Below are 12868 nucleotides of genomic sequence, written 5' to 3'. Positions count from 1 at the left end.
CAGAGAAATAGAGACTTCCTGTACCACGTGTAGCAGCTGTCTAGGATGAAAACCCCATTTTAGTCCCTACAACACTTCACCTGATAGATGATCTTCATTATCTCTTCCTTCCTCCGAGGAGGGAGCTTTGAATGTCTTCCTCTTATCACTCTCTCCGTTTTATAGATCAATAAGTACTACCAAACAACAGAACAATCAAATGAATCCTCCATTGCCTTTAATTGCATTCCTAACTTGGCCTCTTCTTTGATATATAATCATAGAAACAGTGGGGTGCAAATTCATATTTTGTCTAATTTCACTAACTGGAGCAGGAAATGATAGTCTGCAAAGAAGTCAGTTGGAGCAGTTTTTAAAGAGCCTTAAATAAATGTTTGCTCAGAGTCAGTAGTAAGCCCTTTTAATTCACTGAACAAGTTTTGCAATTCTTCCAATTTGCAGTTAATGTGTTTAATTAGCTGGCTGTAACCTTTGTCAACCTGGTTTGGGGAAATGCTGTCTTTTAATTGGCATAATTAAATAATAATGGAAGCGAACACCAATGTGCGTCAGGCTATGGTGACTCAACGTGCACCGTGTAAGGGAATGACGTTTGGATTTGCAGCGGGAAGCATAGAAGCACCCAGTGCTGGATGCCAGCACCACTCAGCATCAATACTGCATGCAGAAATGCTGGAAAACTAAGCACTCCAGACCATGAGGCACACAAGAGGGCTAAAATAAGATCCAGCAGTCAGTGAGCTTTACAGCTCAAATAAGCTCTTATGCGGGAGAAAAAACAGTCCGGCATTCATCTTATTGTATCAGAGAAGAAAACTGGGTCAGATAGATAATAATATAGAGGGTCTGGGTCTGTGTTTGCAAAGTGAAACTAGTCTGCAGCTGGCTAACCGAGTCAGCTCTTTTTTATGGAAATAACCAAGACTGGGTTTCTGCAGAAGAGGGAAAGAAAGGAGAAGATTTGACTTGATGACCATCAATCATGTGTGTATTGCATGTTTATGGATAAACTTTCCAGTGAAGTAAGCAAGTAAAGTGCAGTATTAAGATATTCATTCAGAAATCAGAGTGCATCCATAAAATATACTTTCTAAGCTCATATGAATTTATAATAGGTTATGTATGTTCACTAAGTCATGAGCACATGAGTATGCATGCTTTAAGCACATGTTCCCACCCACCTGTGCTGCTCTGGATGGTTCTAACAGTGGTGGTGGTGCGTGGGGGTGAGTTGGTCCTCCTGCTTCCCGCTGTGACGCTCCCCTCTTCCTCTTCCTGTGAGCAGCCTTTCTCGATGGCACGCACGTAGCTGTGGCTCCGCATACGGAAACACCCAGGCATGGGCAGGTCTAGGGCATCCACTGCTTGTGACTCCATCTCACTGAACACTGACTCACACACCGCCTCGATCTGCCCATTCACCTCCACCTCGCTCACCTGTGGAGGAGGGGGAAACAGACAGACATACATACAGTATGTGCACACAAACATCCACATAGAGGAAAAAGAGAACACCTTGAAAAATAACAATGCACAGGTGCATAACAGCACAGTATAAGAGAAAGGTGAATGGACAATATATTACAGTAGCAAAAGCCAGAGAAACATCTTTTAGTGCTGCAAGAATTGCTGTTACTGTACTACTCTACTGCTCAAAGCTTCACCAGGCAGGAGTTTTATATACAAACACAGTTAAAGTGCAAATTGGGTGCTGCAACATAACATTGGGGTTTCAGCGTTTCCCATAATTTATGGCAGGCAGATTCACCACATTTGGTCAAAAAAAAAAAAAAAAAAGAGAGAAAAAAAAGATTTTTGTTTTGTATAAATGCATCTCTGCCAAGGAGAAATAATCAAAACCGCAAAAGTACTTTTAACAAAGCATTTTTCAAATCTTTTGACTGAAATCCAGCCATCGAAATATTCGCTTGCAGTGAATTATGTTCTACAATTCTGTGCCTTTTGGTAACGCATCATAGACTATTCAAGCTTTTTTTTTTTAGCACATCAAATCACAGAATTTCCATGTCAGTACAGAGTACAGCAATTCATTTTTGTCACTGCTTTTACCTCCACGCCGTCTTATGAAGCTTTAAGCCATTTATAGGAATTTACATATAGCCCACTTAAAATAGAAATACATTGGAGAAAAATAAAAGACTATCCAAGGGGTGCAGAGGGGGAAGAATCCCTGTAGGATAAAACTTCAAAGGGCCATACAACACAGTGAAATACTACACGTGTTATTAAAGGTGAGAATGGGAAGTGTCAAAGCTAAGACTACTGGGATTTGAAATGTGACTCAAGGACATCTAATTACACCTACATCATTAGCTAGTGCAGCTTCAAAACAGGCTCTAAAGCAAACAAACTCAGAAAACTTGCGACAGACTTGCAAGATGGGTGTGTGGGACAGACTGGGTTATGTGAGGGCAGATAATAGGAAAGTTCCCAGGATATCTTCACAGGGAGTGACACAAATGAAAGTAGCAGGACTTGGTAAGCAGAGTGTAGAGTCAGAGGTGTAAGTGCACATTTGTAGAGTTGGGAATCAGGAAGGTTTGTGGACCTCGATTCAGTCTATTGACACCAGCTGACACTAGATGCAAACAGTGAAATAGAGAACCTAAGCAGCACCTTTATTCTTTTTGTTGATGCCAGGTCCAGTGTGACATTCTCTTCTTGGCCTGCTCCATGCCAGGACTTGAAGGGATGTCTCGGGGGTCCATCATTCAGATGGTGAGGCAAACTGTTGCCCCTGGGCTTTAGAGGGGAGTACATATTCCCATTACCCCAGGCAAAAAGGTAAACTAAGTTCCCCTGTCATTACAAATAATGCAATGTATCAAGCACTGCTCAAAATCCCAAATGACTAACATCTTATTTTGCAGCTGCCAATACATTAACAGACCTCCACCAGGCTAGTGTGTGTCTTGTTTCCTGGCCAATTCTTCAATATGTTCAATAACTGTCACATCACCTCAAATGCCCGTTATTATTTGGAACCTATCCGACTTTGAATTATTCATAAAAATCACATTGCTGCATGTTAAATGAGTAGAACAGTTTAAGCTTGTCATTTTGGTTCGCAAAATATGCTGATGCAGAAAGAGCGTATTATGGCAAAAGAGGGAACTGAGGGAGGTCTGCATCCCCTCCTGTTTAATTAGCCAATCTGAAAATACCGGTATCATCTGAGCTCCAGAAAACAGCATGCACACGTACACACTAATTAGGAGATTGGGGGTTTTCATATTTTTCATAATTTGCCGGATGGTGACCTGATTGCTAATTTAGGTCTTAGAATGGCTACCGATAGGATTTCCTCCCACTGCACAGCCTTATCGGATGTAACAGTAGAGGTACGAGGGCCGTAGAGGCTAACAAAAAACAGGCATGGGACCCAGAGTGCCACCAACCTGGCTGATGGTGCTCATTGCTCTCATGTAGCTCTCGTTTCGGGAGCGGAATTTAGGCGAAGCCAGCAGCCCTGCTGGGTCCAAGCTGTCCAGACTCCTATTGATGGAAACCTCACTCACCGCCCGCAGATAGCTGTGACTCCGGATCTGCAGTTTGGGTGAGTGCTCTGTGGAAATCCTGCCATAAGGGAGGGAAAGAAAGAAAAAAGGAAGGGGTAAAAAACAAACAAAAAAAGTCAAAACAGGAAAAGCAAGAGATTAGTAAAAAGGTGAAAAACCAAGGACGATAAAGGCAGAAAAAGAGCAGAGGTAAAGAGGGGGAGATAACGCGATGAAAAGAATGCAAGAGAAGGCAATTTCAAGTACTTGGAAGTGTGTGAACCCAAAGATATGGATCAATCCACAATTGCTTCAGGATACACCATTATCTAATCAAACAGCGTAGTTCTATTGAGAACCGCTCACAGTAGCTTAGATAGTTTGTCCTTGAAGCTCCTTGTAAGCACTTTCTAAAACGCTTAATCATGAGAACTCTTGTATATAGGGATATGAACGTCTGTTTCTGTATGCCTGTGAGGTATACCTAATTTAGAGACTGTGACATAAAAACACAGAAATATATTTGATACACATCCTGTATGAAAGGTATGAATAGGTGTCTCATTAATTGTCACCTGCTTTCAGCCTGATTGCTTAGCATGCTTCACATCTATGTGCACGTGTGCATTTGCGTGCCCGCAAAAAAGGGTGCTTGCTGTTTAGGTTAAATAGCAATTGGATGCAAGCTAAACAACTAATTAATCACAGCAAATAAAACCTAAAAAGCAGACTCACTTCATTCTTGAGGAACATGGTGGTCTACTAAACCAAGTGAGGAAAGAATACATCACAGATTATATATAAATTCTAAAATTAACGGTGAGAGCCACAGGCCCAGCATCTTTTTGTAGCCTCTCTTATTCCACACACATAAGAGCATCCGCATATAGATACTTTGCTTATACAACTCTTAGTCTCTGCCTTCATGTCAGGTCAGCTTTAATTATGCATTTCTGCCTTAAAATAGAGCGCGGTTACCACAGCAAAGCAAACTAGATTACTCATTCTTGGATGGAAGATTGGAAAGGCGAGGTGAAGTGGAAGAATAGATAAACTACTGAGATAAGAATAAGTGTGTCGAATGGACAGTTATTAATTTTAAAACATGTCTCCATTTAGCCCGACTGTCCTCCTGGCTCTTTAATATTGAGAATAATATATTAGAAGCTACTCCACAGACACAGAAAAATTCATGAGTTAGTTATGCTGCTGCTTTGTTTGATCAACACAATTGATCATTTTGAGGTCTTCCATCAATGTTTTCCAATAGTTCCACTGTATTTTTAAGGAAAATCTGTTTTTCCACCAGGTGACAGGAAAAGAGGAATCTGGTGTATCTGAATCACCAAATAATTTTTTGAGCCAAATGTCATGTTTTATTATGTCTTTTGTATTATTAAAGCTAAATGAATTTGATTGAGAAAACAAACTCAACACAGCTATATCTTGCCTGGGAGTAACATATAGTGGTAATGGGTGATCTCAGAACTGAACAGAGAATTCATAGACAGAGTCAATTAAACAGCAACTATCACAGACAACCAAGTCCATCCTTGGGATGTACCATCGACAGATAGAGGAACTGGCTGACATAAAGAAATCCTTCCAATAGCTACAAAAGGCCAGGTTAAAAACAGCACAAGCCTTGAGCACCAGGTCCATAGAAGCAGGAGTCGACTGAAACTGACAGAATCCAAGTTGCAGAGTGTATAAAAGCACCCAAGAGACTATCCAACACATAGTAGCAGGATCTAAGATCCAAGCTGGGACAGCATAGACTAACAGGCCCAATCAAGAGGCTGGGATAGTGTACAGGAAAATATGCACATTGACTAGGAATCCCCAAGTCCTGATGGGAGATGCCACGAAAGGTGGTTGAGAACAACAGAGCTAATGTCCTGTGGTACAGACAAGCAGTAGCTGCTAAATCAGCCAGGCATAGGGGTGGTTTCCAAGGAGCAGAAGACCAGAGTTGTGATAGACGTGCTAATCCCAGCAGACAGCAACAAGTACCAGGGACTGAAAAAACAACTGGAGCAGATGTGTAAGTCCAAAGTGGTTCCAGTGGTAACAGATGCATTAGGAGCTGTGACCAGGAAGCTGGCAGATTCCAGGCACAACATCAGAGGTCTCTGTCCGGAAGAGAAAGTAGCTGATAAAGAAATCCTACCAATGGCTGGTCAAAGCTGGACTGAAAGACAGCACAGAGGCACTAATCGTGGCTGTGGGGGCTATGGCCCCTAAGGCAATCCAACACGTAACAGCAGAGTGCAAGATGCTGGCAGGCAGGGCATACATCTGTGCTGAGTATGCCCTTTATCCTTAGGTCAAAATAGGATGCGTATAGTGGTCCCCGTGGTAATCCGAGCACTTGGAGCAGTGACCCCCAAACTGGGCGAGTGGCTCCAGGAGATCCCAGGAATGACATCTGAGATCTCTGTCCAGAACAGTACACAGCAAAGATACTGTGCAGGACCCTCAAGCTTCCAGGTCATTTGAATGATTGCTCCATATGATGCATGATAGACTTTTTCAGAGATATTCAAATAACTATCAAATTAAACAACCCATGCACTCCACATGAACACCTTCTGATACTGCCACTACTATCAGAACTCCAACTTTCAAATCAATCAGTTTCCTAATCAAGCATTATGGTGGTTATTTGATTAATTTTAGATATTTTTAAGGAAAAGAAAAAGTGGTTAAAATGGTTAAAAGATCATAGCCTGTAGTTTACAGGAGATAAACAACAATCTCCCATGTTACAGTCAGGCGATTTAACCTTCAACACCAACATACACAACCTCTGTTGCTTCCGAAGAGACTTTTCAGGCTTTAAATTTTGCTCTCTTTTCCAAAATTTCCGACCAGTCAGTGTAATTCATGGTTGCAGTGAAAATGTGACAAAACAATTCAATAAATGTTACAGAGAGTAAATATAAAGTTTGTACTCCTACCTTCCCTATGCAGCACTGCCTACAGTACTGCAATGGTTCACTTGATTATAGAATTGAAACGGTACATATTCTAAAACCAAGAAAGCGAAACTGGTGTGACTCATTCATATCAGCCACCTTGTGTCTGTGGCTGTGGGTGATTCACAGAGGAATCAAGTCAAGGAAGAATCTACCCACATCATTTTTCTATCCACATCTCCTCTTGATTTCCCTGTGGGGCTGATTATAGAACCAATGATGTCTATTGTGGCCACTTAAATTGCAGACCCAGCCAGTAATCAGGACCAGTTAAGGATTGGGGGGAGTTCAGCATATTGCAAGCTGTTCCACTATGAAACAAGTGACATAAATGAAGACATTACGTCAGGAATCTGTCTGTCGTCTGCCGATTTCCTCCACATTTCTTGTTCTTTTCTCATAATTCTACATAATTCTTCTTTTCTATGTTTTTTATCTTCACATCATGTCTTTTTTTGCGTTTTGCTTCAAATGTTTTTTTCCCAACCAGTTCCCCTGCCTCTCCGCGTGACAAGATTTCTCAGTCTAACTGCTTTTACCTTCTCCGCTTTCATCCTTCCCTTGCTTTCCCCTCTTAGTATATCTAAATAAAGAGCCTAAACACGGTGGTTGGAGGGATGGAAGGGTGTGTCTTAGAGACACACAGTAAACATGATAAAATCTAGGCCACAAATAAATGTTTATGGCAAAAAGAAAGCTTGGAGTTTGTGAGTGAGCGAAACAAGAAAGGATGTAATTTTCTCCTGAGCTTGTTGTTGTCTGTCAGAAATAATCCCAACCATTCATATACACTCTTTATCTGCATGCCTTGTGTTTTAATAAAGGAGGAGGTTGCAATTGGACGAGAATTAGCAAATTTCACAACTTCTTAGGAGCAATTCCCGACTAGTCAAGGACACAATGGCCACAGAATGAGCTCTAAAACATATGGAACAACAAAGCTGATTATTAAATCATTGCGGAGTGTAACAGACTTGTGCCAGCTCCCAAAAGCACCATGTGAAAACAAGATGTCAGCTGCTCCCGCCTCATTCTCTATCTCCAATGTGCAGCACTGCAGTTTGGTTTGTTCCACTGGGTTCCATCAGATGATGATGGCGTTCCCGGGGCCAAATTCAAGTCATTAGTGGGCCCCAAGCTGTGCCACTTGCACTTATGTAAGGGTATGTGTGGTTGTGTGTGTTTGTGAAACCAGTAACAATGACGGAGCACCCACTGGTGTTCTTCTCATCTCTGTATATTACACAGCTAATCAGTCACAGCCTCGTGCAGCGCCATCAGACTGTCCTCAGTTCTTTAACTGTTTCAGTGCAGTATGACGTAAGATATCTCCAATGGTCAGATCATGTGTTGTTATACAGAGTGGTGGTATAAAGAAAGGACACCCTCAAATGAACAACAACAACAATTACATACTTTCATTATTTATTTCATAAAAACTAAAGTGATAATGCAGAAACAGTGTGTGAAAAGCCAAGCACACTCCTTCCATTGGAATTAAGAGGGAAAGCATCAGCCATGTGTTGCTAATCAAATGCACTTTAACTGATTGTAGGCAAGTGTGAGCACCTCCATAAAATCACAAGTTTTGGCAGCTTGTCTGGGGCATTCAGGTGTGTTAGCACACTGTCAAGGAGGCAAGACATCAGTGATGAGCTTACAGAAGCAATAGTTGCTGCCCATCAGTCTGGAAAGGGTTATAAGGCCATTTCCAAACAATTTAAAGTCCATTATTCTACAGTGAGAAAGATTCAAGACAGTTACCAATCTTCTGAGGAGTGGAAATTCACCGAGAGCCCAGGCCGTGCAAAGTACAGAGAAACTAAAAAAAAAAAAAAAACCTCAGATGCTACAGGCCTCTGTTAGCATGTTAAATGTTAAAGTTAGGGCGACAGTACAATTAGAAAAAGACTGAACAAGTATGGCTTGTTTGGAAGGGTTACCAGAAAAAAGAACAAGGCAGACTAGCTTACATTTGCATCTTAACTAACCACAAAATGTCGGGTACAATGTTATTTGGGCAGACAAGACCAAAAGATGTTAAGCCATAATGCTCACAGCATCTCAGCACAAACACCTCATAGCAGCTATGAAGTGCGGTGGTAGAGTAGGTGATGATTTGGGATTGTTTTAAAGCCAAAGGACCTGTGCACCAACTGCGCTGACCACAAATGTCTTTGGATACCAAAATCCAAAATATCAAATATATCAAAGGTGAGGCCGATAGCTGTCCAACAGCTAAAGCTTGGCCAAAATGCATTATGCAACAGGACAATGATCAGAAGCACATCAGCAAATCTACAACAGAATGGCAGAAAAAGAAAATATTCAAGGGGATGACTCAAAGTTTAGACCTCTAACTGAAATATTGTAATGGGATTTTAAGTGCTAAATCCAATTGTAAATCCACAAAGCTCCACGAAGTGAAACAACGTTAGAATAATAGAAGAGACTGATAGTCATGCAGAAAGTCATTACCTCAAGTTACTCCACGTTATTGCTGCTAAAGACTACAAGCAATTGAGGTGCACTTAGTTTTCCACATGACTATATTTTGGTTTAGTTTTCATTAAGTAATGAATAATGTGTAATGTGATTTATTGTTCATCTGCGGTCACATTCATCTAATTTAAAGACCTGTCAATGATTAGATTTTTTTTTAACGATGAAATGATATGTAAAACCTTAGACTCACTGACTGACTGTACATAACAGGGCAATGGATTAAAAAGGCAATTTCTGCTATACTACAACTCAGGTTTTTATGTTTTTGGTCCTTTCTGTGATATTACAATAACTGGTACTCCCAGAAGTAACAGGGAACAGGATGACATTGCTACAGTGGAGCTGGGGAAGCAAAAAACACGAGCTGTCAGAGACAATCAGACAGGTTGTAAATAAGCCAATAGATAACCTACACCACTGCACTTGGAGGAAAAATTAAAGCGACTACACTAAAGTTGCAGATAGAACTCCCACACTGCAGAGCAAATCTGTGTATGCGTGTTCACAATTATGCCAAGAAGGGTTGGACAGCAAAATGTAATTGATGACCTCCCACCATGCTTCTTTACCATGAACATTAGCACAGTGTTTTAATATTATAGGAATGCTGGCCAAAACTACAAAAGTGGTATGAAATTAAAATGAATACAATTTCAATCAATTTGAAATTCCAAAAATTGAATGTTCCACTTGTTTACAAAGAGATTCAGTTCTGCCATTGGGCTTGACAGTGTGGACTAGATAAAATATAAATAAATAAAAATCTTGATGGACTCTGTTACTGCTGAATACTTTATAAACTCATGCTGTGAAAAAATAGACTGCAGAGCAGAGAATGCCCTATATAACAAGAAACAACAGCTTGAAACTCTTCAAATAATGAAGCTCAGCTTTTAACCTCAGATCATTCGAAAAGAATTGCTTCAAAAGAGAGGGAGAGAGAAATAGCTGATGATGTTCTCAACTCACAATGCATTTCTGAAGAACACAGCACTTACTTATTTAAAGAGATTTCAGTAGGTGAGCTGGCATCGTGGATTTCAAATTAGGGCTCAGTCGCTCTCAGTTCAGTGTGTTTGTGTATTTGTATGCCAGCTATGAAAATAGAGGCATGTCTTTATTGTTGTAAACACAGAAAAGGTAATTAATCTGTGATCACCAAGAGCCAGGAACTTACACATAAGCCAAACTGCTGCTGGGAGTACGCTGACTAACACTGACTGCCTCCATCTCAGTTGTTTGTTGACTTTTCTCTTTCACTCTCATTCCCTTCATCTCTCCAGTCTGCTTCACTGACACTGTGCAGAGTGACTCCAGGCTTTCGGCACACTTAACACATTTCATTCAGTAGCATATGCTCATTTATAATACAGAGGTAGGTCTAAAGTTATACTATGCACAAACAGGGGAAAAATGATTAGTGTATTAGGGCTCAAACCCAGGACAGAAATGTAATCAAGATTTTTTCCCACAGATTAACAACAAACAGTCAAAACACAAAACCACTCACAGCTGCTGCTTCAGATGAGCCAATTTGATTTTTTAAAATCTTTTGCATGCTACATTAAAGAAAGGGCAACTCTGTGTTCTTGTGTAAACAGCTTTAATTTATGCCTGGCATTTTTCTTACCTTTCAGATTTATTTAATTAAGAAAAATCCAAATCTTTACAACGAGTAATTTCAAGTAATAATTTGCGCCCTGATACACACTCACTTGAGCGTAGTCATCTCTGTGAGAGACGGCTGCGTGGCCTTCAGGTAGCTGGCTCGTCGTGCCTGGACCTTGGGCGAGGGTTTGGGGCTGCAGTCCGAGTCGCCGCTGTCCTCCTCAGCCATGGCCTTGATATAGCTGCCACTGCGCATCCGCCGGCATGGAATCTCGTCATCTTTCCCCAGCGGAGAGAAATTGCTCCACTCATCCTGAGGCACCTGTAGAGATGAGGTGAGATTAGGAAAAGAGGTATTGTATACATGTCACCCTCTGCACTTCAGAGCCCCTGCAGACATACTTACACATGAATCGCGAGCAGACTCAAAAAAACAAAAAAAAAAAAAACCCAAACCCAATATTTTCTCAGTTGTCTGCACTGAACTTTATACCTGAAAAGATTCAGTAGTAACAGCATCAATGCAAAGTCTGCCTTGATCATACCATAAGCCTGCCAGTGCCAGTTGCCTTCTTTTGTCTGTCCTGTGATGCATGCTGCATATCAAATTCAGGGAATTAATTGTTTTGACAAAATGTTGCAGTACCTCGGCTTCTGTGTGCACTCCTGCCTTTTCACAGACACTAATGAAGGTAAAAAATAAAAGGAGGTAAAGCTATCTTCTAGCCCTAATCTAAAAGAGAGGGAGTCAAAGACAGCAGACATGGAGAGAGAGAGGGTGGGGGGAAACAAAGGGGGTTTTGTTCAACAGAACCACTGCAGTCCTAACGTGAGTGGCTGTTAGGGCACCAGCTCTGAAGTGAAAGAAATGAGATACAGAGCGAGAAAAAAGTTCACAAGGATCATTCAATAGACTCGTGTGTAGCTAGGAAACCAAGCTGACCTTGATGTCAGGGGTAACTACAGACTGTGTTAACATCTCAGCAACAGTGGGGTGGATGGGGACATCAAAAGTGAATTATTCTAACACAGAGTGAAAAAGACGAAATGATTTTTTTTTTTTTTTAAAAAGGGTATTAATTTTGCTTTAATCAGCTTTTTGATGGAGCATAAGAGTATGGAGGATGGTGTAGGCAGCTCCCTCTGGGTTGGAAAAAGGACACCAACTCTGAAGTGGCAAAACTGCAGTTCTTCTAACGGCCACTTGAGGCTTGGCTCCAAAAGCGAGTCATCTTCAGCTCTTAAACGAACAGCATACTCAAAAAACTATTTATGGTCTCTGTAGTCAATGTTACTCTTAACAACTGATGAGGTAAGGATGACTTTTTATAACTCACCCTTTTGGATTTGGTCTTCTGAGCATTTTTAATGCAGTTACTGGAAGATTTATTGCATGCTATGAGGTAGGGCCCATCCCAGAAGTTTGTGCTTCTGTTTTGATTACTCAAATTCTTTTACTACTATTAACTAATTAGCAGACTGCAATTCATGACTCCTGCTTGATAACCAGGTGTGCTAGTGTTAGACGTTAACTTACTACCCTGTCAGCCAAAACTTCAGAAACCAGTTGATGACATCATCCCCATTTTAATATGTGGATGTAACCTCTGAATGTTTCATGAAAAGGGTCAATTAAATGAGTGTGTGAACATCAAACACCAGATTACAAAATCCCATCCCACTAGGTGATGCAAATAGCATGTCTTTTTGTTTTAAGCATTCAAAAAGTGTCTGGAGACTAACTTGTCAGGCTGCTCTCCTTGAAAGCCACTTTTCCCTTCCGTCTCGCTCTCTGGAGAAAAAGCAATGGCTCTTTTAGGCTAGAAGAATTGTTGCCACACTGCAGTGACAACATCCTTCCTTGATCTGCTCACTCCGTTTTTCAGGATGTTAAAATGCATGGCCATACAGAACTTTATCTTTTATGTTTCCCTATTCTCCATTCATGCACTCTTCTGTTGCCCTTATCCCCCCCCCCCCAAAAAAAAACACCCCACACACACATAGTGCACACACATACACATGCTTTCGTCTATTCTCTCTGGCTTGTCTCTCCATTTCTTTCCTTGGGCCTAAATTTGCAGCTCAGCTCAATGCATGAAAATGCATGAAATCTGAAACACTTATCTTTTCCCAGGAAACTGAAGCATGATCGGGTCCCTGTGTGCATGTGTCCCTGTGTATTTTTGAGCGTGTGTAACCACCATGCTTAGGAAGTAGAGTGGTTTTCTCTTCATTCTTTGTCTGCTAACCTCTGAT

General features: G+C 41.1%; 1 protein-coding gene across 5 annotated transcripts in view; it reads right to left on the bottom strand.

The window, feature by feature from the left end:
• The window catches only part of dlgap1b (discs, large (Drosophila) homolog-associated protein 1b), a 95682-nt gene that overhangs the window by 32639 nt on the left and 50175 nt on the right, over positions 1 to 12868 (bottom strand). For 4 of the 5 annotated variants that reach the window (XM_063483518.1, XM_063483521.1, XM_063483519.1 and 1 more), the window contains exons 4-7: positions 10717 to 10931; positions 3420 to 3597; positions 2638 to 2763; positions 1182 to 1437 (exon numbers count right to left, since the gene is read on the bottom strand). In XM_063483518.1, the coding sequence (XP_063339588.1) occupies positions 1182 to 1437; positions 2638 to 2763; positions 3420 to 3597; positions 10717 to 10931 (775 nt within the window). The remainder of the gene's footprint in view (positions 1 to 1181; positions 1438 to 2637; positions 2764 to 3419; positions 3598 to 10716; positions 10932 to 12868) is intronic. The other variant, XM_063483520.1, reaches the window with a different exon arrangement.

The sequence above is a fragment of the Pelmatolapia mariae genome, linkage group LG9, assembly GCF_036321145.2.
Source record: "Pelmatolapia mariae isolate MD_Pm_ZW linkage group LG9, Pm_UMD_F_2, whole genome shotgun sequence".
Classification (NCBI taxonomy): Eukaryota; Metazoa; Chordata; class Actinopteri; order Cichliformes; family Cichlidae; genus Pelmatolapia; species Pelmatolapia mariae.
The sequence above is the reverse complement of the archived record's forward strand: the minus strand, read 5'-3'. Positions and strand labels throughout refer to the sequence as shown.